Below are 17,967 nucleotides of genomic sequence, written 5' to 3'. Positions count from 1 at the left end.
ACCTCTGCATGATGCTCTCATGGTAAAGATCTACTTTAAGAAGGAAGACGGGGTAACTACCACCCTGGAGTGGTTAAGGATTTTGGTAACAAGCCACACCACCTTTCAAAAATCTTGACAGGCCCAGGTCACTTCTCCTACGCTAGGAGATCCGTTTAGTCTTTGCTTTTATTTTTTCCAAGTACACGTGGATATTCTTCCCCACCCTCCATTCTTCGTAAGATACGTCTACTTCGACAGGAGACGTACTGGTAACGAACAAAGAATCCGAAATCCAGTTTTGGCAAAGAGAATGTTTTTCACAGATTTCCAACAGTCAGGGGGATTACAACATTCTCTGAGGAAAAACACGCCACAGACATTCTAAGTGAGATGTTTCAAAATAAATTCAGGAATAAAGTGTACAACATCGTTCCCAGCAACACATAAGTTGTGTGAAACGAGTTCAGGGGAGAATGCTTCCTCGTGAACCGAGCTCTTGGAGGTCTCCACTTTGCCCTATTCTGTGGGTTAAAGAAGCCATGGTTTAAGACGACTTAAAATTTTACTATTTTAATGCTTTCTCTTTACTATGAGAAAAAGAGAAACAGCAATATCAGAGTCTTTGTTATGATCTTATCACTATACTGTTTTCCCAGGTTCTTAAAGAGAGATGTTGTTACCAGGTTTTATTACACGGCTCTGATAGCTACATATTATATGAAATCATCTTCATAAATTTTGTATTAAGGTAGCAGTGCTAGTACCTGAAATTGATTCAAAATGTTTAAGATACTCAATTACTTTTTAACACTGTTATACAACGTGGTGACTTATATCTTCTATTTCACAAGAACTTGATGCAACATCATTGTAATTGATTCATTTTCTCAATTAAATAAAGCTACTGCGCTTTTCTTTATATGGATGCCACACAGACCATAGAGTTAGATATATTCTTTCCTTTCTCGCTCTCAGATATATTGCCTTAAAGGTTATATTCTGTTCCTCTGTTTAATTCCACCGGAAAATTTAATGCCGCAGTCATATTTTTCAAATTCTGAACTGCCACGGACTCGACTGTATTTATATTAGGCATATTTTTCACTGCTAAACTCTTTGTTGTTTACCTTTTTCAAGATCACATTACCGGACAGGCGCAGTACCCATAAAACAGACCGCAGCAAAGTCCACCTCCAGTCGTTGCCTCTGCTTTTGCACACAGTTCATGAAAGAGGGAAGACCCTCGTTTTATAGCACATTAAAAGTGGTACTGAGGGTACTCGATATAAAATGTTAGCTTTGTGAATGCCTCTCTTTATTCTAGGTCTGCCTTCCAAATGCTTCGCTGCGAGAGCAGAGTTCAGAGGAACACAATAATATTGTTAGGGCTGATGCACTGCCTGTACCTCACAACATATGAAACGCCGTTTATAACTAACGCGTCCAAGTCCAGGGTCCTGCTTGCACATTTTGCTGGAGTTGAGTTTCCTATGTGTAACTAGTACTCTGGGACACTGAACACAACAATAATCGCTCTAGTCATTACACTTGGCTAATCAGGTTCCAGATCTAGTAGCATTCTGATAAACTAATTAGATGAACCTCTTCCCTCTTCTGGGCATTGCCTCCCCCCCCCTTCCCAGCCCTTAGTTACAAGACTTTAAGTCACACTAACCAGGGAGAGTTAAGCCTCAGTCTGATGTAAGATAGATCCTTGTGTATTTAAACGGGGAGAACTGACTTCGTAACAGGCAGGCCTAAGTATCGGTTATGGGGGGTTCCTGCAGTAACACTCACTCATCACATATTTCCTTGAAGGGCTATGTAGTTGGCAATTTCAAAAGCTCCTATAACACAACAATGACTTTGGAAGATGATCCTAGAGAGGAAACTGCCAATGTGCAGAAGAGTGCTTATGGGGCCTCAACTTTTTAGTCCACGGCTCTGGTGAGAAACAGCAACTCTGAGAGCCCCACGTTCCATTTCCGTGTCTTCGAGGTGCTTTTTACACAGTGGGAAAGCCGACTCTGCCACCAGCCCTTTTACATTATATGCAGAAGCACAATCAGAAAACTAAAACGATCCACCTATGTAACTTCGAGAAGACACCGGCTAGAGCTTTCATTTTCTCTTTTACTCTCTGAAATTATGGCTTGCCCTGCAGCCCTTGTCGGGGAGATTTATGTGTGACCGAGGTCAGAGCTTCCAATATCAGTTGACAAATTTTCTCTTTACATATTTACTGCTTTTCAAGCTTGTGTTATTTTCTCTTAAGTAGAAAAAGGAAATATGAAATTAAATGATATGGGTGGCATTTTTAAAGAATAGCGTGTGTGTGTGTGTGTGTGTGTGTGTGTGTGACCGGCATCACACTCCAGCCTTCCATGTTCAACTCTATTCTTATTTTACCCTTCATGTTTTAGCAACGACAGCTATCTGGCAGACTTTCTTTTCAAATCAGATGCATTAAGCTTAACCCTGCCTTATATAAGCCAGGATTATGGTAAACCGAGACTTTTATATTATAAATGAAGAATAATGACCTAAAAATTTTTTTCTTAATGAAGTGGCTGCAGAGATGGTCTACTTCAATCTACTCATTTTGCTATTAGGGAAACTGAGGTTTAGAGGGGCATAGCATCCAAGCTCATAGATACAGACTGGCCTAGGCCTGACTGCTGACTCGGGAGGCTGCCTTGTGTGGAGAAAATGCATAAATGCTGGAGTCAGAAAGCCCCCTGGAATTCCAGTCAGACCCCCATGGCCTCCGAAGCTGGTATTGGCATTCAATCTAATTTTATCTGGCATGGTGCTGGGGGCTAAAACTTAGGGACACACCACCTCCAGTCCGGTACAACTTGCAAAACCAAAATGCCCAAATCTCAAAAAGGCTTCAACAAGAGAAAAGAAAAATTATTTCCACACGACCACAAGCTAAACACACATCGCTTAGTACCACTAACTTACTGTAAGATTTCCTAAACAAAGGACTGTTTTAAAAAAAAAAAAGAAGAACAAAATGTACCCTAGCAAACCATAAATGGGAATTCTGACAAACTGATATTTTTAGATATTGAATGCAGGATGAGACAAAATAAATGAATAATATATAATTACTAATAATATAAAATGAACAAGTACAATTCACTTGTGCCATCGTATCTCTCCTGTTTTCAGCCTCTGTCCTTGTTCAAGTTCTTATCATGCCTGTAAGTCTATTAGCATATCTTACGTAGAACAAAACAAAAGCAAAAAGTAAGTCATGAGACTTAAACAATTAGGGACTTAAAACAAAAGTGGCCACAGGATCTGAGAGAGTCACTAGGACTCCCACCTTCTAAGATCTACTCACGGCATCTTCTCTCTGCTGTCTTCAGGAATGACCAGTTTTGAAAAGCTAAAACGAGATATGCCTGAATTTCACCAACAGCTGGGTGGGACAGAAAGGCTCTAAGATGCCTAGAGGAGGGCTCAGCTCAGATGGGACCAGACAGAAAATCATCACAGCCATAAATTAGATCACTTGGCTCTTACCACTTCCCGAGTATCAAGGACAATGGATTTTCACACAAAACACAGCAGCTGAAGCATCAAGGTACACTGTAACATTACTCATTTGCTGGGTCTGCCAGTCAGTGAGCAGGAAAGAAAGGACCTGACTGCCAGTCTACACTCTTTCATCCTTGTGTATTTAAAATTGACGTAGCTTATGTCCTACTCTGCAGAGGTGTACAGGAACCCTCGTAAATCCTCCTCTGGGCAAATGTAAATTTTAATATTTAGACCTGAATTTTGTGAGAAAAGCAGGGGCTCAGAAACACAATTTAAAATGATCACTGTGAATTATAAAATTAACCTTCTCTCTAATGGTACAAGGCCTGGCCAAGATGTCCATTTAGCATTTTCCTTTCAGGTAAGATTTAGATTCCTCCTTTCAAAGAAGATACATTTGCTGTATCAAACTTTTCTCTTTTCTTTGTTCCAAAAAAGGGTGGTCTTATTTCAGATTCTAGCTTAGAATATCAGTTATGTGTGTATGTGGGGGGCAGAGGTGGCTTTTTTGGGAAAGGCCTGTCGACCATTCCATTCTTTATGGTCAAATAAATCTGCGATAGCAAAATATTTTTAATGTGTCGAAATGTCTCAAAGGGCTTTTTTCTGGAGCTCTCATTTAGTCTGTACCTCTATTAGCTTCAATCCTCCACATGCCGTAGAATCCAGAACAATGTTAGAGGTCACCTGGTCCGACTCCTTGCTCCATGTGTAAATTCACTTTATGATATTCCTGACAGGCAGACATCCTGCCTTTGCTAGAAGACTTCCAGGGATGGGATTCCATGATTCTATCCTGGGTGGCTTAAATTGTTAGAAGGTTCTTTCTCATTATGAGTTCAAATATGTCTCCCTATGAGATATGTCCATGGTCTGGAGCTGCAGTGGTTACGTCAAGTGATGACAAGTTGCTTCTCCACCATGTTTTCGTTCCTGAGTGAACATCCCGTTTTCTTCCTGTGATCATTTGCGGTGATTGCCCACCCTCTATTCTTCCCCCTTCTATTAATAATGACACTCTAAACAACACTCCCCGGCCCCTAAACAGCCCATGTGCTTCACCCCCAGCTACTTCATCACCAGCGTTATGGGTGGGGCGTGCGGTTCAGGCTTGAATGAGTCAGCATCATCTAAATCCCCTGGGCTTGGGGAGCTAAACTGATCCAATCAAACTGAAGCCTAGGGCCTCCGCTTGCCTATGGGGAAGAGAGACCGGTTCTTCCCTTCGAATCGGAAAGCAGGTCGCCCTGGGACACAAGAGCCAGTCTTGGTCCGCGAAGGAAGAAGTCCACCAAGAACAGAGCCAACAGTGACTTCTTTGATCAAGTTCTACCAAAACCCAGCAATACTTGATTTTTGGCCACGCAGTTCAATCAAGTCCCCTTGCGGCTGAGACAGCTTGAGTTGGGTTTTCTGTGACCTGAACTGGAAAGCTGCCTGGAGGAGCTAGGCAGTGTTTCACATTCTCCACCACTGTGATGGCCTTTCTTGGAATGTGGTGCCATGGGCGTGTGTTCGTCATACAGCAGGACACCCGCACCTGCACATACACCTCACACTGACTGGCTTAGTCACCTTGTTCTGGACCTCATACACCAGTCAGTAAAAGAAACTCCTGGAGGCTCTAAGTCTATTCACGTTTTTGATAGCCATACCCCACAGTTGGCTCAATGGAGGGAAACGTGGAAGTTTATAAATCTTGGACTGAAAAAGAATTACTTCTTTCCTATATTCTTCTATTTCTTATGTGTTTCATACTGACAGAGTATTCGAGAGTCAAAATGAGTACACGATTAAACCACGTGCAGAATCTAGACAAGCTGGATTTCTACCTGTTGCCTCTCCCCTGCGACAGATAGGAAATGCATCATCGGCCTTTTGTTTGTTTGTCTGAGGAGAGGCCTGTCCAACACTGAAGATGAATCATAGACTCTTGGGGCCTTGAAGAATCTTAAGGGTTCTTTAGTCTGACCCACCTCTATCTGATCCCTGAATCCCTTCTTCGTGACACTCCTGGCTGACAGGGCTTCTGCCTGGACGCATACAGTGATGGGGAGCTTACGTCTTCCGACTGTCCATTCTACCTCTTGTTGCAGTTCTACCCTCCTGACAGTACAAATCCACATCTTTTCTTACATAAGAACCCTCAAGTATCCTAAGACAACTCTTTGGAAGCTTTTATCCTTCGGGTATTAATGCTGGCAGGACAGGGTGGAAATACAGACAGAAGGAAAGGGGACAGAATTATTAATTTAAAGCCTAAAAATGTGTATTGATTCCCCATTCCTTCTGATTCTAAAATCTCTTATGCCAACATGTAAAAAAGTCAAGTCAGACTAAATCACTAACTCATTGATTCCTATACTTTTATCAAGTACTCACTCTACGGCAGGCACTGTACTGGAGTCTAGGACCTCGAAGATGCATAAGCCACAATTGCTGGTCCACAAAAATGAGGGACTTACTTAAGGTCACTGAGAGTTAGTGACAGAGCTAAGCTGTAGGCACAGAGCTTGAATTCTCCTTTAAATGCCACTCGATATTTGGATAAAATACAATTTGTTAGATTCCAGGTGCTGTAGATTTCTAAGATGGTGTCCCCTCCCCCCAAAAGGGATCTTTTCAGGCACTTTAAGGAATTCTTTCTTTGTGGGCTACGACTCTACATATTGCTGCCTTTTTATTTGTTTGTGTTTGTTTGTTTATTTATTTTTGCCATGATGTATTTGACAACATCATTTGGCCTGCTGAGATTCTGAGATAAGCTGCAACTGCAGCCAATAAGTATTTCACATAGGATTAGGAAGGAAAGAACCTTGAAGTATAGTCACATGTAACCATGTGAATTAACATGTGTCTTTCTGGTTTGACCGTGAATGAGATTCAAAACAGGACCTAAAGAAAAGAAGTCACGGATCTAGAATGAACCGAACAGTTTGACTTCTGTTTCAGAGTGGCAGGGCACACCTCTCATACTTTGATATAAGTGAAATCCAGTTCGATAGTCCAAGAGCATCCTCGGGGAGATGGTGATGAGAAAGGTAGCTGAAGGTGTGGAAAAGAGGGGGACACTGCTCACACCAGATGAAAGGAGACCACAGAAGGATCTAGGCCAGCATTTTTCAGACTCTGTTTACCAAAGTTCATATAAGGTATTACTTAGACACATTAACAAAAATTAACAGACCAAACCAGAACAGCTCTGGTGTGTGTGCATTCGTATGTATGTGTGTCCATGAGTGAATTCCCACCAACTTCATGTCCTGTCTTCCCATCATTCTGCAAATCACTGACCTAGCACACCTCTATCCTTTCCCAGATGAGAAAACTGAGATCTGTGCGTGTGTGTGTGGGGGGGGGGGGGGCGGATAAACTATATTCTGACAGTGATTTAACTTGTCACCTGCTGGGTGTGTCACTTGTTGTCTCCCTGTCCTCTCTGCCCTGAGTCAGTGAGCATTTGCAGCTGCCCGGCTATGGTGGCAAAGGGCTGTCCAAAGAGCAGGGGCTGCAGGAAGGCCTTCAGCTGGCACCTTTCTCTTGTTTACTGTACTTTACCAAACTAGAACGAGGACTACAGTCACGGTCTCCTCATGACCAGGATGGTGCCTTTGCAGCCTGTTTCTGAACAGAAAACAAGACAAGCTTCATTACCCTCTTTGGTCTTTCCTCCTCTGGCCTCCTTTCCTCCTAAGACCATTCTGTTCTCCAGCTCTTCTTTCCCTCTCTCCGTGGCGGTCACCACGTACAGACTTTAACGGAGTATGGGATAACAGAGTCCACACTTGGTTCTGACTGGTTGCCTCAGTTTCCCACAATGCCTTGGAGCCCTGACTGTGTACATAAACAGACAACTGCCTCCTTCTATGGCTCCTAACAACGCTTGGGACCTTCTTCCCACCCGGCGTGCCCTGGGCCATCTCCAGTCCTAAATCGAGCCAGGTCTTTGCTCCTTTTAGGCAACTCACTGAGTTTCCGATGAACTTAGCTTGTGCATTTTACTGGCACCAAAGAGGGTTGGGTTCTTAGCATCCTTAGCATTTTAGTTGAGGAAGAATTTCCAAGCCCCCCAGGCATTAATCCAGAACTGTTAAACATCTAAAAAGTAATCTGTGCTCAAACAAAACTTGGGCGGGTCTACCCCCTTTTTAACTTAGAGGCCCAAATCTACCCAAGTTTTCTGTACTGGAAATCGTGGAGAGTACAATACTGGAGTACGACAAAAGTTGGTCTTCGTTGCTGCTGCTATCGCTGTTGAGGACCATGTTCCCCCAGGGATCTGTACCCATCAGCAATTACTTGGTAGACGGGGAGCATCCTGGGACAGTAACTTCCGGCTCTGCAGACACACCAGTTGGAGGCAGTATTTGAGTGGATGGTTGTGTAAAATAAAAATGGCCGCCTGGGCTCTTTCTCCCCACACCATCCCTCTAGAGTAGGGACCAGTCTGACCCTGTTGCTAAATACCCGGTAATCATGAGTGAGTCACTGAATGGCTATTGGAATCCCATTTCCTCCTCTATAAAATACAAGAGTTGGAGGAGATCACTGGAAGATCTCATTGCATTCTGAAATTCTCCGATCCCATGAAGTAGCAGACAGCACCAATAAAAACCAAAGGGGAAACAGGGGAAGGGTGTCCAGACCACAGATCCCAAGGGGGAGAGAAGATGGCAAAGTAGCCACCTGAAAGCCAGACTGGGCGCCAAGTTCATGACTTCAAACTTCAATTCTATTTCTGGGCTAAGCTGATTATTTAAAAATCGTAAAAGCATCAGGGTCCCCAGCTACTGAACTAGAAATGACTAGGTTCTGTATATATTTCTGTATATTATGATTGTGATTGTGAATGATAAATTGTAAGTTGAAAAAGAAAAATTGTAAAGGAAGGCTCTTGTGGGATCAGAAAAGTAATTCATTTTAGTCCTACCTGGTGTGAGACATGAGACATGGTCATATATTTTCAGAGTTACATAGGTAAATCCCTAAAGTACTTTCTGGAAATATAAATAATACTAATATTACCTTGCTCTTGTTTACCCTCTTATATTTTTCAAAGTGTCCTTTTAGGCATTAGCTCATCTGAGCACGACAAGTCCCCACCCCCAGCAGTCTAGAAAATGTCCTGTGATGTGCCAAGTCCCTCAGAGGCATGTGCCAGCTGACCTTGGAGGGCAGAGATCTTAAAATATAATGATTTCCAGCCTCAAACTGGCTCCCAGTCATCTCAAAGAGATTCACGAAATTCTCAACCCCGATTTCATTCCCTGGTCTCTGCTGCACTTGCTATCTCCATCCAGACACACCACCTCTCTCCTCTACCACTCTGCCCTCCCGGTTCTTCCTTTCCTCCCGGGGCTGCTTTAAAAGTCACCTAGGGAGATTCCTAACCTGGCAGGGAGACGAAAGTAATAGTAGTAGTAGTGGTACCCCACTCAATTAAAGTACTGGAAGGCTACTGCATACAACATGCTGCTTCAGACCTTTATCTGTTACCAGATGAGTCTCCTTTTGACCAGAATGCCTGGGAAGTTCTTTCGCATCCTTTTAGCCTCAGAGCCTCAGCTCAGGCATCACCCACTCTGTGAAACTTGCGCAGCTTTCTAAAGTGAGCTGACCTCTCCTCTTGAGGCCGGAGCATACCACCCCCTGTAGCGTTCCTTTTGCATCAACTGCCATGTGTTTGTTGTGTATTTTTCTCTCCACTAGACTCGACTCTTTGAGAGCAGGGACCACATCTGTTTCATGTCTGTACTTCGGTGCTCAGCACAGCGCCAAGGCAGAGTACCTGTGCAATGACGAACACGTGTTGAACTGAATGTATGTCATACAATAGTTTAGGACTTGCTCTAAGATCAAACCAACACGGGGCTAGTGTTTTCAAAAAGACAGGGTTCACTAGCCTAGCTGGCTAACTGCATATACCTCAAATGAGGTATTAACAAGTAATTTATCTTCGATGAAAAATAACCTGTCTCTAAGCTACTCGCACTTTGGGGATTCTTTTTATTCCATTTCTGCTCTATTTTAAAGACATACTAGGAACGCACCTCCTACCTTTGCAATAGGCTAAGCAAATAACATTATGAAATCTCTTGATAAGCATGAGATAGATAATGAGAGAAGAATCCGACACTGGTGGTTTCAAAATTCCTGGGAAGAAGCAAATGTATATAAGTGAACATCCTTCTATCACTTAAATTTTACCTCCACCTTTATTTTTTTTTATGAGAGGAAAGAGAGAGAATGGGGTGGTGGGAGGTGCAGAGGGAGAGGGAGAGAGAGAATCTTAAGCAGGCTCCATGCCCAATGTGGAGCCCAACATGGGGCTCGATCTCACAACCCTGAGATCATGACCTGAGCTGAAATCAAGAGTGGGACGCTCAACTGACTGAGCCACTCAGGTGCCCCTCACCTCTGCCTTTTACGGAACATGAAATCTTTTTTTTTTTTTTTTTTTGCTTAAATATTTTATTTATTCATTTGAGAGAGCACAAGCAGGGCAAGAGGCTGAGGAAGAGGGAGAAGCAGGCTCTCCGCTGAGCAGGAAGCCCGATGTGGGGCTCAAACCCAGGACCCTGGGATCATGACCTGAGCCAAAGGCAGATGCTTAACCATCTGAGCCACCCAGGTGCCCCTGGAAAATGAAATCTGACTTTGTATGACTTTAAATATTACTGTACGCTTTTATTTATTTATTTATTTATTTATTTATTTATTTATTTATTTATTATTTTCATGGGGCTTGAACTCATGACTCTGAAATCGAGACATGAGCTGAAATCAAGAGTCGGGACACCCAACCGACTGAGCCACACAGGCGCCCCCTAAATATTAGTATACTTCAAATGTCTGTATCCTAAATAATGAGAATGGAAACAAACAATGAATTAAAACATGTAGGCTAGAAATCCGTTTAGCAGAGAAAACTGCACACACATTGCTCTTTTGAACTCTTGCCAATTACAGGTGAGTACCTGAAGTTTGGGGTAATCACTTACTGCTGTTTTTTCCCCCTCTGACTAGAGACCTCACACAAAAAAACTGGATACATATGATTTTACAGAATCCTTGATGTTCTGAACTTCAAAAAGTTCATGGAACAAAGGATAAATTCCAAATACCTCTTTTCAAAGGAGGTCAACTTTTTAGGCATTATTTTGCAGTTCTAGGTTGCTCTAGTCATGATCAATACATTAGTACATAAATAAGATAATAAAATCTATGGTCTGAATTTAACATTGAATATAAAACAATATTAAATTATCAAAATGAGGATTAGTAGTAGCACAGTCAAAGGCTTTTAACACATGAATAAAATTAGGTACAAAAACTAGAATTTCAGCACTAGCTTTTGAAAAGTGTTTAATATTTTAAAATAGTTTTAAGAACATACGCTTTCTACTCCATTATGAGACAAATGCTCTATCCAGAGCACAATTTATTACTACAGAATAAATGAATGTTTAAAAGACAGTCTGTCAATTGAAAAAAAAACAACAACACATTAAAATAGCAGGTTTCCAAGCCAAGTTAAACAAAATATTTTCTCCTTGACAAGCTGCTTACATTTAAATGAAAACAGGGCAAATTTGGTCAATAATATGGATTGTATATAATAAAAAGGACTTTAGATCATGTTAATACAAGGATCAGAAAGCAGTAAGTTCAATTAAGCCCACCCAATTATTTAGCAAACTTTCAGATACAGCAAATAAATTAATCTGTTTTAAATGAAAGTGCTCAGATAAGTAGCTTTTTGACCTGAGTAAGTTTCACTGGCAGCAATCACAGCAAAGCAAGAGTCTGCTGAAGCAAGGCAAAGCCCCCAATCAAACAAATGGTATTAGTAATCAAAAAGCATTTGCAAAACATATTTTCTTGGTTAGTAGCAGGGGGTTCTGAGCAAACGCCACCTACAGCTTCCCTCATACTTTGATAGATAGTGCACAGGGGACGAACACACATTCTGTTTACCCACAAACAACTGGGGTATTCTGCTTTGAAAAACAGGGTATTTCATTTCTGTACTATCTTATGAAAAAGGCCAGTCGTTATACTATGAAGAATGCACGTCTTTCACTTAAAATCGTCTATCACCCACTTATGTTTAACTTGTATTGGGATTTAAGAATGCCTCTTTATTGAGACAAGTAATATGTCATCATTTTGCTCAGCTAACAGGCCTGACAGACCTTGTCTCCTTGAGTTAAGAACAGTAGATCTCTATTTCGTACATTGGTGGCAAAAGCTAGCAGAATAAATGAGAATTAGCCGAATGGTAGTAGAGGTTTTTAATCCCAAAGATCCAGACTTTCCTTCTACCTTAGCCTTAATTATTCTATTTGGCCAGACGATGGTATGTTCTTTTCAAGAAAAATGACCTCTAGATACTGCAATAATTTATGTGAATGCCATTCTTATGTATTTTTAACAAATAACGTCGCCATTTGCTAGATCTCTTATGGTTTTGATCCTTTTTACTACTTATCATCTTCTTTATTTGAAACAGATTTTTAACAGATAATCTTGATCGTTACAACAATATCTTGCTCGCATTTTATTCAAATAATTCTTAAAAACAGCTTAAAAAGCCGTTTGGAATCACATCAAGCTTTGCCATCAATCAAACGAAAAAATTCCGCTGGCGGTTGTATAAACATCAGATCAAGTCTGATGTCTTCAAGGATTTCAGAGTGAACCATAAAAAACTCCATTAACTTCTGACAAAGAATGCAAATTAATCACAACATGGGGTGAAATGAAATTAAAGGCTCTTTTCTAATCAATGACAAGGCGGGATGAAATATTTGTTACTCTCTCTGCACTCCGACTGCCTGGGATGTTTGCGCTTCCCTCGCGAAGCCCCAAATGTAAGGTGTGAGTACAGATTTACCCGCAGTTGCCATACAGCCCTCCTGCCCCCCCAGAGCTATCTGCTTACAAGTCGGGGAGATTCACAGAACACACTAATCATCTGAATCTCAGGTGCATCCAATTTGTTATTCACACTCTCCCATGCCAGTGAAAAGCCTGGCGCAGACAGATGCACTAGGAACCCTAAATGACAGTTTTGGCCTCCGGAAGTACGATCACTACAACAAAATCTAGTACAGCCTCCAGGTGAAATGTCTGGAGCTCCATATGGAGCAGGGAAAATTAACAACAAGATGAAAATCACTGCAGCAGCGGGGAGTCGGAAGTTTTGAAAAAAAAAAATGAAATTTAAAGATGAAGAAAGAGAAGTAATAAATTAATGGGGTGTGAAAACATTCAAAGCTTTACAATACCAGGGGCACTATTTGCTCAGATTTTTTTCCTTTTTTTAACTTCAGGTCATTTTGATGTAATTTATTAACCAAGATCAGGAATTGTAGCCAAAAGAACAACAACATTTTTATACTTACAAAAGTACTTTAAATACATTTCTATCTGTATTATCTTCACTTTCCTGTGGCATCCTGCTTCCCAAATTTCCAAATGCCAGAGCTGGCACATCCCCTGAGAAGTCTCCTTAATGGATTTACTATCATCTTAATGCAGGGCACTATTGTAAAGTTTGAATGAAGGATGACAATTTTTAGCAGGCAATCTTTTTCATTTTTCCTAAATTATGGTGTCATTAAATAAACCGCTGCCCGCCGCCATGTTTTCTAAGTCCACTGAATTTGGGTCTAGACGATTAACCACACGTAGCTCCAGTCCTTGTCCAGACCTGCGCATCCTTCCAGATTACTGTTAATGCTAAACTGTTCAAGAAATGAAGACACTTTCCGGTTGCAAGACGTTTAAAAACACAATTTTTCATGATCCTATTGCTTCAGAGGCACCCAGAATTTAATGGCACTGTGGCTGGGGAGAGCTCTGGAGCCCTCCGGACCCTCCTGTCACTCTGCTAAATACATGGTAGGAAAAGCGAAAGGGCTCTAGGGAATGGCCTTGACATCATCTACCATGGCACGGCCTCCGATTTCTCATCCGCACAAGAGGCCTCCTGGAGTGGAGAAGGCAAACCGGGAGAAGGGCTTGGAGGGGCTCCGTGGGAAGAAGAGTGGTGTGAACAGCCAACCACATTCAGAGTCCACGGAGCCTAGGCATTTGGTTTACTGGCCTGCATGTCCTGGGCCTAACTGCACCCATTCAGCCCTCAGGCAAAGGGGCTCGTGTCCAGGACTCCGTGTGCTCACCTGGAGGTTGGGAATAACAGCCCCTGCGGGTGGGGATGTACAGCCTGAGTCAGATAATAGGAAGTGATCTGAAGCTCGATGTCGGAAAGGTGCTAGATGAATCCAAGACATCGCTGTTGTTCCTATCATAAGTTGTAGTAATATGGCTGTGCACTTACAGTGGCTCCTACACTTTTTTCCATGGAGTCCTAAACTGCATGCCAATGAGGCTCTGCAACTTTAAGGCCTAAAGGAAAGGACACTTAGACAGTGCTTCCCAATAACAAGCAGAAACCTGACTCACAAAACAATGAAGTTCATATAGAATGATCAACTCAACAAAAATCCAGGCCTTTAATCTTTATGTTCTTCCCAGGCCACCGACTCTCCCCGATACCTTCCTGACACCCTTCCCTCATCTGCGTCCCCACTGGATACACACTGTGTCGCCGCAGGAAGAGGCGCTGCTAACGACACTGTCAGCAGCACTGACGCTGGGCCAGTGGAGGGACAAGTCTCCAAGCGGGCCTCTCCTCCCTGCTTTCCTCTCTGCTCAGTTTACGCTCTGCTCCAGCTGTGGCTGACAGGTTGCCGAGCACATCCTTTTGCGAACTTTGGTTGATGAGCAATTCTGTTCTGTGCTGCGGCCCAACATCAGGGCCGGTGGGCTGGCCCTCGGTACTTCTGCAAGTGGTTTCACAGCCAAAAGCACATATGAGCTGCGTACTTGCTCTAATCAGACAGGAAAGGTAGGTATCAGGAACCGCATTCTAGATTTAAGCCCCCAGGAGTTACAAAGCAAGAATTAAGGCCTATGGTGACCACAGTTCGTGGGACAGCTGGGTTCCCATTCTCATCTTTTGGCTCCTGGTCCAGAGCTCTTTCCAACAGGCCGGTCTTCTCAACTTCCCACTAGTGAAGAGCTCAGATCTGGTGCCCTGATTGGACTTTGAGTTCAAAGTAGCAACGTCCTGGGGTTGTCCCCAGCTCTGGACAGAAGGGATGCAAAACTATGTGATCATGAGGATCTATGAAAGGCTCTCACGTGTTCAAGGACCAGACCAGCGGGTGACAGTTAGGATGAAGCAGTCAGTCCTTAGCTTGGTAAACAGAACCTTGCTTTCATTGGATGGCTGTTCATAAAGCAGCGAGTTTCCTATCACTCAAGGTAGTCAAGCAGAATGTGGATGTCTGTGCAGAGGTTTGATTCGATGGTATCTGTGATTCACTCCTCCCACTGCACTTGGGATTCCACGGAACCAACCCTGCTGCAGTCCAACACTGAGCAAATCAACCATTCCGTGTGCCCAATTTATGAGGGGACGCCACTTCCCAGAGTGGCCTGGGATACGATGGGCCAAAAAGAAGATATTATTCATAATGCAGTGTTTGGAATACTATGAAAATAAACATTGTTCCTCATGCACTTTGAGGACAAAGTGAAGGGCAGGCAAGGCATCAATACAGTACCCTTTCCCCGTCTCCCGTCTATCGTGCAACACCGGTAAAATCAATGCCAACTCCATCAAACATCATTGCGGATTCTAGCCAACGAAGCACACAAACTTCTGCTGAAAGATCCGGGAGACAGGCCTAATGGCATCAGAGCTGCTTCTATTATTTCAAATAAAAGTCCCAGTTTGGTGACAATATTCTATCACGATTCAAGGCATACGGCTTCCCCCCCACCTGCTCTGGCATAAAGGTTGTTGTTAACTAGGGAGTTCAACACATTAGACTTCTCCAGCTTCCACTGGACTGATCCAGTAAACGTGTACTTAAACATTCGAGAGAATAGAATTGCAAAAGTGTACAGCCTCTTTCCAAATCTGACCAGAGCATCCAAATGCTTCATTTGTCAAACACAACGGCAATAGTTTCTCAGACTCATCACTTACCAGATCTCACTGGTTAATTACCCGACACATTAGGAATCTCAAGAATACAGCTACGTTCTCAATCTCTGGCACTTCTATGAGACAGCTTGCGAGTTTTCTACTAAGGTTTCTCTGAGAGATGTACTGTAACAGGGTCTCTGCATTTACAAAATTTTAGGGACTGTATAAATTGGCCGAACAATGAATTGTTTAAAAATTACTGACAGAATAAGAGGCTTACCAAGATAAATATTCTAATGAGCTATAAATCCTGAAAATGTGATTTTAATTTGATGGGCTACCTACAGCTAAGCAGCAAGGCTGTATACACTAAAATCTGACTGAATGCTAGCATGCATGCCCAGCGATTGCATTTCGGATTTTCTCCTTAAGGAAAAGATTATGTTTAAACAAAGAAGCCTACAAATTTGACAAGTGAGTCTCACACTCTTGAACCTAATAACTTAAGACGATTTCTCTCCCACTCATCTGATGGCTTTAACTGTAAGAGAAAAAGGATACAAAAGACACATTTCAGCAAGCGAAGGGTCTTTAAATGTCCACATGGGTACCAGGAGAATTCGCTTAAAACAGCTTATAAAGATGGTAGAGTGAATGAGCCCCATCCTATTATTCAATAACCATGTTTGTGATGCATCTGCATAATCTAACCATGCATAAATTAGTATGTGTAATACAACACTTATTTGCATAATAATAGCAAGTTAATAGATGCTTAAAGAGCAGAGACCAACACCACCTTTAAATCAGACATGCCTCCAGGCACTTTGGCCTGTACAGACCAAGATGCCAGAAAAACAGTGAGCACCAACCAGAGGAAAACAGTCAATCCATGCATTTTTCATCCCTCTAGACATTTCACTTATTTCCCCCCGCACACACCAGGGAATCATTTTCAAACCACAAAACAGCTTTATATTTTACCCTTCTAAATAAAAATCTTAAAGAAATTATAAAGATTATCAGCAGCAACGGTAATATGATGGACAGTTTGTTTTCCTACAAATGTGGACAGGAAGGGGCAAATTTTTAAAAAATAGTATGCTCAGAATCACACCCCCATAAAATCGGGGGCCTGACTATTTGCTTAGCAACAATAATGTTCTAGATCAGGTATTTTCACCCTTCATCTCAACCCTTTAATTGAGATAATTTTAATTGAAACCAAAAGCTCAAATGGTATATCAAGAAAAGGCTGTGTCTCTCCTCCAACCTCAGTATGAGCACATGGCACTGGGCTAGGACAAGGGAAAACATCACCAATGTCACACAAAGGCAGAGCACAATGATGCCTCTCAACCTTTAACAAAGAGAAAAAAAATCTGGAGTTTAAAAAAATAAAAAATCAATAGAGACTTCTAAATGACTCCTTTAAGATATCACTTTTCAATTTAACAGGACAGATTTATTTGTATGTGGCTCAAATGTTCACAATTGCTCCCTGTACCTTCATACATAGGAATGAATGTCACAGTGGCAAACGGCAGTAATGAACAATCTTACCTGAGGATATGGAAACCTCCCAAGAGCAAGCTGGGAAAGGAAATAATATTTGTCTAGTTATAGATTTGCATGCAGGGCAGATCTCCTTAAGACAGACAAGTGCTAAATTTCAGAACTATACCCAGCAAATGTAAAAAGCTCACAACCGTGGATGCAGGAACTAAACTATAGCAATTACATTAAAAGTTATATTTAGAACGGACATATTCAATGGGCAATGCTGCATCCTTGATAATATATTCTAATTTTAACTAAACATCACCATTAGGTGGTTTCTCTCAGGAACATTCTCAGCTCTATGGGCATTATTCACATTTACCTGTGTGCAACAGTTTTCATCTAGACAGAGGTGTAAAACCAGAGGAGACCACTGGCTTTCCTCTTGTAAGATGGAAACACCTTATTGTTCCCAGCCCACAGTTCTGTAGAGTTTTTAGTAACAAGTACATAGGCAGTGTTGTAGGAAATGGGGAATGGGCCACAGGAAATAGAAAAATTTTGCCACTATCTTCATCAATATATTAGTTTTTTCATTCATTTTCTATTCACAGGAAAAAAAGAGCTACCACTGGTAGGGAAGTGGCAATTTCAAGGCTGCGAAGCCAGAACTGTAGGTCTAGGTCTGAAATCGGGAACGTGAATCTTTAGACAGCTTCCAATTTTGTTTGATTTGTAAACTGCCATGTGTTTCTAGGCCTGTCACTGAATTTTGGTCTTGGAATTCTTACCTGTAAAAACACAATGATTCAACCAGGAATAGAGTCGATATAAAGTAATAAGATACAATATACCAAATATACCGTAACATATTTAAAGAAAACAGTGGCAAAATTTTGCAACTTCATAATGTGGCCCAACTTCAGGGC

General features: G+C 42.0%; 1 protein-coding gene across 5 annotated transcripts in view; it reads right to left on the bottom strand.

Annotated features, from left to right (window-relative positions):
- Positions 1-17,967, bottom strand: part of MAP2K5 (mitogen-activated protein kinase kinase 5) — a 249,378-nt gene that overhangs the window by 67,538 nt on the left and 163,873 nt on the right. For 4 of the 5 annotated variants that reach the window (XM_026478382.4, XM_044391907.3, XM_057303825.1 and 1 more), the window contains one exon: positions 17,102-17,131. The exons of the other annotated variant lie outside the window; for it this stretch is intronic. In XM_026478382.4, coding sequence (XP_026334167.1) covers positions 17,102-17,131 — 30 coding nt within the window. The remainder of the gene's footprint in view (positions 1-17,101; positions 17,132-17,967) is intronic. 5 annotated transcript variants of the gene reach the window in all.

This window comes from Ursus arctos, unplaced genomic scaffold (genome assembly GCF_023065955.2).
Source record: "Ursus arctos isolate Adak ecotype North America unplaced genomic scaffold, UrsArc2.0 scaffold_28, whole genome shotgun sequence".
Taxonomy (NCBI): Eukaryota; Metazoa; Chordata; class Mammalia; order Carnivora; family Ursidae; genus Ursus; species Ursus arctos.
The sequence above is the reverse complement of the archived record's forward strand: the minus strand, read 5'-3'. Positions and strand labels throughout refer to the sequence as shown.